General features: G+C 35.0%; 1 protein-coding gene across 1 annotated transcript; it reads left to right on the forward strand.

The window, feature by feature from the left end:
• Positions 1-1,042: 1,042 nt before the first annotated feature.
• Positions 1,043-5,859, forward strand: vsx1 (visual system homeobox 1 homolog, chx10-like). The gene is made up of 6 exons (XM_053509879.1): positions 1,043-1,454; positions 2,245-2,323; positions 2,812-2,935; positions 3,954-4,134; positions 5,388-5,456; positions 5,556-5,859. The coding sequence occupies exons 1-6, from the start codon at positions 1,043-1,045 to the stop codon at positions 5,807-5,809; spliced, it is 1,119 nt and encodes a 372-aa protein (XP_053365854.1). The 3' UTR covers positions 5,810-5,859.
• The last annotated feature ends 6,225 nt before the right edge of the window (positions 5,860-12,084 follow it).

A 12,084-nucleotide genomic window follows, 5' to 3' on the forward strand; every position in this document is an offset into this window, starting at 1 on the left:
TAAATTATGTGCAAAATGACATTTTGAGGAGATTGTAAGGATAGTATCATGTTTTTTCAAGATTACAACTTTTTTCTAGAATGTCTGGTGACCTGGAATGACCAAGTTAATAAATATAAATTATAGAAAATGGATGTGTTATTATGGGGGTTTTATTTATTAAACTTAAATTAGTATTCAAGTTTGGGGTTAAATTAATTTAACTAAAATAAAGGGTTAAATTATTATAAAGTTTTTATTCATTACATTTTTATTTAGTTTTTTGGTTTGTAAGGTTTACATTATATTACATTACATGTATTATTATTTTTTTTACACCAACAAATGGGAGTCAGGTTGAAAGATAATGATTTTACACTTTGCTAAAATAATCCTTTTATATAGTGATTTTAGAATTATAATAATAATTGTAAGAGGTCATGCAAAACATAACAAGCAAACCTGGTCTTATAGTTTCCTAAGAAATGTAACCTAATTTAATTACAGTTTCATTGTTAAAATGATCTTTAATGCTTCGGATGGTGTTTTGGTGTTTTAAAATGATCCTATTTCATTTACTTTACAAAAGAGATCTAAATATTAAAAACCATAAACAATAAACAAAAAAAATCGTAGGAAGATTCAGGTAAACTATATATATATATATATATATATATATATATATAAATTTCTTTTTTTTTTTTTTGTTTAGAAGATAATCTGTTTCTCTTGGCACATTTATTTATTTATTTATTTTTCTTCTAGTCTTCGCATAAATGCTGGAAGTGAAATCTAGGGTGGAAACTGACCTAAGGAGCAAGTGCTGTTAAATCCCTTTTGGATTTAAAGGAAAATTGGTGGCAATTAATCCCCTGGGATTGCGGGGGAGGAAAAAGGGAAACGCCTCAGTAAAAATCTGTAGCTCACATCTGATTGGATGCTGGAGTTCCTGGGACAGAGTAATGGTGAGATAAATTGTCCTGAAAGATTCATTCTATTACGCCTATCTGCTGCTGGTGTCTAAAAATAATTATAGTTAGTCCCTGAACTCTAGTACATAGTCATGACAGGACGAGAGAAAGTGGAGGAAAAGCCACACTCCAAGCTTCTAACGACTCCGACTTGTTATGGTGCTGACAAGTCACACATCAGGGGGTCGTCTGGATTTCGATCCAAAGGCTTCGCCATCACCGACCTGCTGGGCCTCGAGCCTGACTTCCAGCCGCGTCAGTCTGGTGCTGTAGAAGTCAGAGGACAACACGAGGGCAGTGATGGGGGTCACGGCACCGGGATCGGAGGCTATTCTTTGCCTGCAGGGTCTCTGCCACTAGGTTTGGGTTTCCTCTGCAGTCTGGCAGCTCAGCAGCCTCCTGGTACTCCATGTTTCCTCCCAGGACACATCCCACTCCTGCAGTCCCGCACCGAACGCCATTTCAACCACAATACTGAGCCACAGCGACTCGACGTCTATTCTGGTAGGACATCTCCGGGTTTTCTGTTTTCCCATGTTGGATCCTGATAAATCAGCAATTTATAAATCTAGATGGTTGATTAAAATGATTATATTCGAATGTTTATATTTTTTCAAGCTGCTTTTTGACAAGGTTGATTGTATAAATCAAATTAAATAAAATTTAGTGTAATCCTCAATGACGAGTTTGTCTTGGGGATTTTAGGAAGGTGAGAATACTGAGAAAAATACTAACATGATTCTGATAAAATTATTCTGGATTTTAATAAAATTTTAATGTTGGGTTTTTATTCAATTTAAAAATGGGCAGTAGAAACATTTATTTGATTTGGATTGTCAACATTAGTCATACTCTATTTATATTTTTAATAAAAACATAAGAAAGTAGCTTAGTTTATTATTAATAATAATAATAATAATAATAATAATAATAATAATAATAATAATAGATAAATAAACCAAGAAGAAAAAGAGGAATTTGGTTGTCAATTTTACCTACACTGTACCTTCTTACATAAAAATGGCATTTTAAATATTCTGTATACTTGCTAGGCAAGTAAGAAAGCAAGTCCCTAAATAAATAATTTTTAAATACTTAAAGTTTTGTAATAAAGTGTATTAATTGTATTAAAATGTATTTTTAAATCAAATTACATTACACTTTACATTTATACAACTTACAACAGTTTATGTTTTTCATTATTTTTAATTAAACTTAACAGTTACACTTATATTTGATTTTAATTTGTGTGTACAGTTGTTTGAATTAACATTATTCCATGTGAAATTCATAGATGATGACTGTCTCTCCGGGGATCATAATGAAGAGAAAAGCTTGAGTAACCCTCAGAAACGGAAGAAACGTAGGCACAGGTGAGAGCACCCGAAAGAGATACAGAGATCATTTTCACCACTGATCACTTTTACACCTTTTAAATTTTGATGAAGAAGAAATCAGGATTTAGCCTTCAGTCAGCTAACTACATTACATGTGATGGGAAACCAGTAAAGATCCACACAGTGTAGACCTGCTGCACATCCGCTCTGAGGGATCAGAGCATAAATCAGTTTAAAATAAAGGAGATTTGAGCCACAAACGTTTAAGAAATCAAAATAACTGCTTAACGATTTTCAGCTCATTAATTTCCGTTTAATTAATTAAGAAAAGCTAAATGTATTAGAATGATATATTATAATTAAAAGGAAAATGAAATTAAATAGTAAAGACATTTAGAAAGATTAAAATATATTTAGACCCCCAGAAAGCCTGAATTGATAAAACCTGATACACGTCTGCCTGGTTGGATTTTTGCATCTTAATGTACTTGTATGAACTTATCTGATTTCTTTTTTGTAATCAGGACGGTGTTTACGTCTCACCAGCTGGAAGAACTAGAGAAGGCTTTTAACGAGGCTCATTATCCAGATGTTTATGCACGGGAAATGCTGGCTATGAAGACAGAGCTTCCTGAGGACAGGATACAGGTATGGGTGATGGATTCCTACACAGCTGGAAACGCAAAACTGGGAAAATTTATTTTAGAACAACAACAACAATGAGATGATCTAACAAATGGTCAGAAAAGGCAAAAAAAAACAAAAAAAAAAAACAGGGCAAGTTTTTATATTGCTTTCAGAAAACAGACACCATTGTTTTATCCATCATTATGTGTCGTAATATTTTACCATTTCTAATTGACACTTGTAAGACTAAATGAAAAAAAAAATATTCATAAAAAATTTGCTTAAGGAGATACAGCAGAATCTTAAATTTAATTTAATTTGACATTATTTCAAGTTTTTTTTATTATTATTATACGTATCACAGGAATTTAACCTTGCCAAAATGCTTATAAGTGAAAAATAATAATAATCTGAATGATGAATATTATGTGTACTTCTTTTTTTAGAAAATTACAAATAGACACAAAAAAAAATTTTACATCAACTTTTTTGTTGCTGAGTTTCAGATTTTTTTTGTTGTTGTACTGTATTTTGATAAACTGAAAAATAGTTTTAAAAACATAAATTTCAAATTATTAATAGAAGAAATGACCTGAAACAAGCTTAGGCAATTTTTCTTTAGTCTGAGGCTGATTTGTGGTGTATACTGAAAGATATAATAAAGTAAAAAAATATAATAAACATACTGATCTTGAAATTAATATAAAATAGTTAACTATTTAAATTAATTCTCATAATAAAAAATATGTATGTAATGCATGTTGGTTATATCATGTGATTTTGTAAATACTGTGTCTTTACATGTTAAAAAAGAAATTAGTGAAAATAAATGAATACATTAATAAACTCTATTTAACGGATTGAAGACAATTGGAGTATGTGACAAACTCTAAATGTATGTAAGAAGTCTCTTCACAAGAAAAATGCATTAAAGATAACTAATAAACTGTATTAAAACCACGCAGCATTTCCAAAATCATGTTCAATTACTCCAATGTAAAGAGACGCATATATTTCCAACAATGTGTGCTTTGGGCAGGTCTGGTTCCAGAACCGTCGGGCTAAATGGAGGAAACGTGAGAAGTGCTGGGGCCGCAGCAGCGTGATGGCTGAATATGGCCTGTACGGCGCCATGGTCCGTCACTCCATCCCTTTACCAGAATCCATCCTCAACTCCGCCAAAAACGGCATGATGGGCTCATGTGCGCCCTGGCTTCTGGGTGAGCCACAGTCAGCTTTCTTACTCATTTACAGTCTTAAACACACCTTTAATTACAAATAACCATCCAGCTTGAAGAAAAATGCATTTCAATTTTGTTACACCCTACATTTAAACATGTAAATTCATACAAAATTTAAAATGATCATTAAATTATGTTTTAAAAAAACAACAACAAAAAAACACTTGATGTGAAAAAAACACACCCGATACACAATATGGCAAATTTTGTGTTTCATATGAAAAATATTAACAGCAAAATTACACTGCAAATTTTTATTTAGCATTTTAGCAAAATTATTTGTAAAAAGAATGAGACATTTTTCATTTGCACGTTTAGTAAATTGGTTTATTAAGCTTGTATTTGGTTAGTATAATCTTATTTTTTAAAAATCATAGATTCAAAAATAGATGGCACGGTGGTGTAGTGGTTAGCACTGTCGCCTTGCACAAAAATTTATTTAGTACCCTGTTTCCTGGGTATGCACAAGTGGTCTAAAGATTTGTCTGATTTGACCTTTTTTACTGTTAGAAACTTTTCCAAATATAGCTGCACCATAACAATTAGGAACATCTCTGAAATATGATTGCTCCATCATTGGCTTTTTTTAAATAGATGAAGCGCCCATGTGTTTTTCTTTTTCTAAATATTCTAAGTCTAATTTTGCCAAGTGACAGGCATCTCTGGGTCGCAACGGTTTTCTACATTAAATAAAATTTCTTGAAAATTCAGCCAAGCACAAACTCAACCATATGATGTCCTGACTAGGCTTTTGTATTCTCTTTTTGGCTCGACTTACTGTAAAGCATAAAATATTATCATTTAAAGTGTAAGTTGGCAACACGGTGGCTTAGTGATTAGCACCTTCGCCTTGCACCTCCAGGGTCCGGGTTTAGTTCCCACCTCGGGGTCTGTGTGCATGTTCTCCCTGTGCTTGGTGGGTTTCACCTGGGTTCTCCGGTTTCCTCCGACAGTCCAAAGCTATGAAGATTAAGCTAACTGACGTTCACAAATTGCCCGTAGTGTGTGAATGCCTGTGTGAATGGTGACCGGGGGTCCTACTAGGCAAAGTGCTTAGCTGACTAAAGCAGCTGGCTATAGTGGTGAGATGATACGTGATGCGATTACCAACAGTATTTTATGCTGGTTATTAGTCAAGCCAAATAAGTCGAATACCATATAAGGCCAGGCACAGGAGTGAGTTTGCGTTTGGCTGATTTGATTTAACTGACGTTTCGTCCTTGTTGACCCAGGGACTCCTCTCACTCTGCAAAATCAGGACAAGCTATCACCAACATCAAGGACTGGCCCCAGTCTGAGAGGTGCGGTTTCCTCATTCCAGTTGACGTCTTATTCAATTCTACACCTCAGCAGGTTTGCCTCAGGTTTTAACCCTGGTGTATTTTCTTCTCTTCATTCAGGAATGCATAAAAAGTCCATGGAAATGTCCAAGAAATCCACGGAGGGTCCAGAATCCACCCACTCCGAACCATACCCTGAAGAGACGAAAGGGAAAAAAGGAGACACCACATGGCCGAGTCGAGGGTCTGGGACGGATGAGTTGGAGGATATGGCTATCGATTTATCAAGCACATCCAAACAGGACACCAAGATCACTTCGAAAGTCTCGTCTCCTCATCCTGAACTCAACAGCGACACAGAAAACGCGAACTGAAAACGGGACGTGTTACAGAGACTGGTGAAAAAGTGGACCTTTATGTTTAACCCGTGCATCTTCTTATCACTCGGGTTTGTATTTGCTGTTTATATGTACTGTACGTGTTTGATTGTATTTATTTAACGTCATTTGTAATGAAATGACAATGAGATGATGGCTGTAAGTGTCCAAGTGCGTTACCCATAAAGTCGCATTGAACAGGTTGTTTATTTTATATACAGTATACAAATGATGATGTATTTTTCTTGTTGTGTTTTTTAACTACTATGTCCTTGTGCAGCAAAAAAAAAAAAAAACTGTCACTAAAGATGCTGTTCCTTGATGTGTACAGTTTAGAAGCACTTTATCTGCATTATTGCTAAATATTCAACAGGGCAATAAAATCCCAGAAAATCATTACATCTCAACAAATAAAGGATTAGTTTATGTAACTGCTGTGAATCCACTCTTATTTTTAAACTCATTTTAAACACAATTGTGACGTGAAAATAATGCCATACAAAATAGAGTCATCTTTTGATATCTTTTGACACCCCTGATATATTGTATCCTCAAAGAAACTGCAAAGTACATCATCACTTCAGTGTGTCTATAGTGTTAATAGCTGCCATAATGTAAATAATAACAGGAATAACTATGATAGAATAATAACTCGAATGGATGTCCAGAAGTTGTAAACAAATAAATAAAAAATATATATTTTAAAATAAATAGAACAAGCACAGAGGCCACACCGCCTTAATTGTGACTGACAGGCAAAGAGATGTTCTGACACCGTTATATCAGAACCAGGATTAACCTTTTTTAGCAATCTGAGCTCCTCCAATGGATCAGACTACACGGGCCAGCCTTTGTTCCCCATGTGCATCAATGACCCTTTGCCGCCGATGTGTCACTGGTTCACCGTTATTTCCTCCCTTGAAGAATTTTTGGTATAGTAGTTCACTAAATACCAGGAACATCCCACAAGAGCTCCAGTATTGAAGTTTCCCTGACCCAGTAGTCTACACAGTACAGTTTGGCCCATGTATAAGTCACTTAATTCCCTTTTTTCTGCTTCCAACACGTCAACCTTAAGGGAAAAAAAAGTTTCACTTGCTGCTTAATATATCTCACTCACTTAAAGGTGCTATTGTAATAAGATATTATGAATGTACAGTAGCAACTGTAACAGGGGCCAAACAGCCATGGTTAGACAACTGGGTCAGAGCAACTGCAAAACTGCAGCTCTTACATTTACATCATGGCATTTGGCAGACACACTTATCCAGAGCGACTTACATTTTTGCCGCATTACTGTACATATCTGAGCAGTTGAGGGTTGAGGGCCTCGTTTAAGGGCCCGACAGTGGTAACTTGGTGGTTGTGGGGTTTGAACCTGGGATCTTCTGAACCATAGTCCAATGGTCCTCATCTGCCTACCAAAAGTGGTTTCATGAAGAAAACTGGTGAACCTGGCCTGTGTAGTCTAATCCAATAGAAGAACTCCAGTAGCTCAAATTGCTCAAAAGATTAATGCTGGTTCTGATAGAAAGGTGTCAGAACACCCAGTGCATCACTGTTTTGGTGGCAAAAGGGGGGACCTTCTTAATATTAGGTGTGTCGTAGTTGCATCATGTACATTTACGCTTGATGTTTATCGCACACCAGATAGACACAGAGTTTGCTTCTCGGACTTTAAGAAGCACATTAATATCCATCCAGTTGTGTTTAATCTTTAAAGCCTTAAAATAATCATGTGTAATTCCCTCTGAGTGGCTCGGAAATCACGTAATTGCTCTCTGACCTTGTTGTCCTGACACTGTTCTTCAAGTCCTGGACTTTATATTTAAATATGTATATAATTATTTTTATGTAAACTTACAAATACCAGCGAACTACAGTGAACTATTGGGTTTAAGTTATTATTGGCATTTGATGGATGCACTGTTGCTTCTGTTTAGTAATATCATGTATAAAATTATGTCTATGCTACTTTATTTTTGTTGTATATTTTATACGTGGAAAATAGCTCTTGTACAGAATTTGAAATTAAATTGAAGATGTGTAGAAAATTATAGTATTGCAAGGTAGATTATCACTCTGGGTCAAAATGGCCCAGTTTAATATTCATTAAATTTATGAAATAAAATGAACCAAAAATCAGAAAAGCAAAAAGGTATCATGCTCAAAAACAAACATTGTACAAAAATGAACATTGAAAATTAATAATGTTTTTAAACCAAGAGTGAGTAAAAAAAAATCCTTAAAAAAAAAAAAAAAAAAAAATATATATATATATATATATATATATATATATATATATAATTAATTATATTAAGTTTTACTCACTCACTCTCGTTCTCTATACTACTCATCCTGTACCAATCCATTGCAGGGCACACAAACACAAACACACTCACACACTATTGGGGAATTTGGAAACGGCCATTAGCCTAATCTGCATGTCCTTAAACAGTGGGAGGAAACCGGAGAACCCGGAGGAACAGTAGACCTTGCAAACTCGACCCTGGAGGTGCAACGCCACCGGTCTAACCACTAATTTATTTTATTGTTTTATTTATTGCAAATAGGTCAAAATTTATATATAATTATATAATAAAGTTTATTCTAAAAATCCTCTTAAAAAGAGGCAAAACAACAATAACAAAGCACTTTCACATTTTGCTCTCTCAAGGTTTGAATTTTCCTTTTTCATTTCTAAATTTGTACATTTATGTTTTAAATTTGGTTTAAAAAGTTATTTTAATTTCATTTTACTCCAAAAATGGCCAGTTCTACAGGTGCACATACATTGGGTTCTAAATGTAATCATTATTCGTCATGACTTAATGGATAATAAAATGGAGTAATGTCTGAAATCTACTGACATAAAATTTCCTTTTTTGATGTACTTATAAATAATGAGAGCGGGAGAGAACAGATTAGCAGAAGTGAAGAGGGGATTATAAACCCTCAACCCCAAGACATTACCACTCCACAGGGATTAAATCTATTAAAATATCATCAATCACTACTTATCCTGATAATCCCACGGCCTCTCCTCCGCTGTCCTTAACAAAATAACAATAATAGATGATGGACCCACTTTAAGCTCTGAACGAGTAATCCTGCCTGTTATTGAAAAGACAATAATGCAACACAAAGGAATCTTCTTCACACTGAAGCATTGAAAGAATTCATAGCAACTCTTATTTTTTCTAGAAATGCATGAGCTTTGAGCTGCTACCTGAAGGGCTTAAAAATGAAGGAAATGTAAAAAGACTATCAGTATAATGAGTTATTGCAGTGCGACTCATGTTTTTTTTTTTAAACTGAGTCAAATTACACTGATATACCGATAACTGAGTTACTTACACACATATACACTTCTATTTCAATTCTATTTTATTTGCAACCTTGTATTTATTTTCCAGCTAAAGGTTTTCTATCATTTTTTTATAATTCCTATTTTATTTTCTTATTTGAATGCTCTATTTATTATTATTATTATTATTATTATTATTATTATTATTATGATGATGATTTTGGGCCACAGGCAGTCGCATAAGTATTTCATTGCATCTTATACTGTTTATTCAAGTACTGTTCAAGACTCAAACTCAATTGGCATCTGTAATTATAATTGAACTTAAGAAAATAGGAAAATTATATATACACACACACCCAGTGGGGGCCAGGGGTAGCTCAGTGGTTAAGGCATTGGACTACAGTTCGGAAGATCCCAGGTTCAAACCCCACAACCACCAAGTTGCCACTGTTGGGCCCTTGAGCAAGGCCCTTAACCCTTAACTGCTCAGATGTGTAATGAGATAAAAAGATGTTAAATGTAATAATAAATGTAAATTTAAATGTAAATGAATCCCTCGGTGTTTACATCACGCAGGACCTGTCATGGTCCTGTCACATCAACATCGTGGTAAAAAAGGTTTGAAAGCGTCTCTACCACCTCAGACGCTTAAGAGACTTCAGACTGCCCTACAAGGTGCTCAGGAATTTCTACTTCTGTACCACAGAGAGCATCCTGACGGGAAACATCACGACCTGGTTCGGGAACAGCACCATGCAGGACAGACGAGCTCTACAGAGGGTGGTGCGATCAGCTGAGCGCATCACCCGCACCGAGCTCCCTGACCTGCACTCAATCTACAGCAGTTGGCGCTGGACCAAGGCCAGGAAGATCGTGAAGGACCTCAGCCACCCCAACAACGGACTGTTCACCCTGTTAGGTCAGGAAAGCGATTCCGCTCCCTAAAGGCCAACACAGAGAGACTGAGGAGGAGCTTCTTCCCGCAGGCGATACGGGTAATTAGTACACCCCACAGTACTGATCCATTTTGCATATACACACATATGGTTTTTGCACTCTTTCTGGACATTCTGAACATCCATTTACACCACTGCACAACTGCACTTCGTGGTCATTACTTAAATCACTCTATCACAACCCACTTTAAATAAATCACTTTTGAGCGTATTCGCACGCACAAGACACTTTAAATATGTGGATTGCACAACCCTGGACATTACCATTTATATCTAACTTCATTCCACACAAAAATGACACAAAATCTATATCTACTCTGTACAGCTGTTTTTCTTATTGTTCTCTAATTCTTCATATATTTTCTTATATTGTGTATTTTGTACTGTACAGTTATTTTATTTTAATTTTATATTTTATTTTATTCTTTCTTAGTTAAATTTACCTTCTATTTTATTTTTCATATTTATTTCCTATTCATAGTCTTTTATTTTAAGGTCACGAGCAGTTGTCTAAGCATTTCACTACATATCGTACTGTCTATGACTGTGTATGTGACAAATAAAATTTGAATTTGTTATAACAAAAACTGTGTTCAGAGCAGTTTTTGCTCAGTGAGATCCTGACTCATTGTGCAGTGCCCTCTAGTGGATCAACTGATCAAAACACAAACAGCAACCTGGTTTCATTTAAATTTAATTTTCATTTGTGTGCTTTTTCTTTTTTTATTCTTTTTAAAAATATATTTTTTTAGAGTAAAATGTTGCTTTTCGTTATGTTGTTGTTTTGGTGCCATAAATAACAAACAGCAGGATTTGTAAAGATGGAACCTGGGCATGAAGTCACACCTAGCTCAAGCTGATTACCGCCAAAGCAGTAAACAAACATGTTTATGCAGTGTTGTAATTCTGTCTGATAGTGGATTAGCTCTAATGTATGCTTTCTGATTCAATTCAATTCAGTTCTACTTACGTGGCACTTTTAACAACGACACGAAGCAGCTTACGAACATCTGGATACCGATTTAGATTTATCCTGACTGTGCCAAGCCAGAGGCGATGGTGGTGAGGAAACACTTCCTAAATAACATAAGGAAAAACCCTATGGAACCCAACCAGATACAGGGATGAGTTATTACTCTTCCATAACTAAATACTATAGAGACAAGCCATGAACCTCACGGAGCAAAGAGAGAGAGTTGTACAATCTTTTGAAATTAACACATGATAATCCTCCTACTGTATGTCCATACATGGTATCCAACAGACTAAAGCTGATAGAGCTTGCATGTAAACAGAAGAAGTGGTAGTGCTTTTCATTCTCAGTCCTTAAGATAAGCATGGCCTGGGCATCCCAATGCTGCTGAGTCCACACTCTCAAGCCCAAACTGTGGTTGTTCTACAGTCATTGTGCTCCTGTAGAGGAAAACCTCGGTGGTAGTAAATTGTGTTTGTTAGATTTGGACATTTTTTTTTTTGGACATTTTTATTTTTATTCAACTGCATTCCTACACAAAAATTCCACAAATTCCATGTTTTCTTTATTGTACAGTTGTTTTGTAATTGTTCTATATTTTTCATATATTTTTCTTATATTGTATATTTTGTAATGTACAGTCATTTTATTCATCTTAGTTAAATTTACCTTCTATTTTCTTTTCATATTTATTTCATATTAATAGTCTTTTATTTTAAGGTCACGGCCAGTCGTCTAAGCATTTCACTGCATATCGTACTGTGTATGTGACAAAAATTTTTTAATTTGAACGTGGAAGCATAGTGCTGAACCGTCAACTTTGTGGAAGAAATGTGGTCGGGGGGAAACATGAGTGAAAAGTGCTTAAACACTTGGTGAAGCTACAAGGTAAAAAAAAATTGTTATAGACGATGAGTGAGTGTGATGTTTACTTTTATTCTTTTTGATGTCACATTTACAAGGATATCCAAAAAAGAACCATCAACTGGTGTATAAACAATAATTCAGATTTTTAAACTAAAGTGTAAATAAT

Source organism: Clarias gariepinus, chromosome 13 (assembly GCF_024256425.1).
Source record: "Clarias gariepinus isolate MV-2021 ecotype Netherlands chromosome 13, CGAR_prim_01v2, whole genome shotgun sequence".
In the NCBI taxonomy this organism is placed as follows: domain Eukaryota; kingdom Metazoa; phylum Chordata; class Actinopteri; order Siluriformes; family Clariidae; genus Clarias; species Clarias gariepinus.

Coding starts and splice junctions, on each gene's coding strand:
- vsx1 (XM_053509879.1), top strand. CDS start 1,043: ATGACAGGACGAGAGAAAGTGGAGGAAAAGCCACACTCCAAGCTTCTA. Junction 1,455..2,244: donor GCGACTCGACGTCTATTCTG/GTAGGACATCTC, acceptor TGAAATTCATAG/ATGATGACTGTCTCTCCGGG. Junction 2,324..2,811: donor CGGAAGAAACGTAGGCACAG/GTGAGAGCACCC, acceptor TTTTGTAATCAG/GACGGTGTTTACGTCTCACC.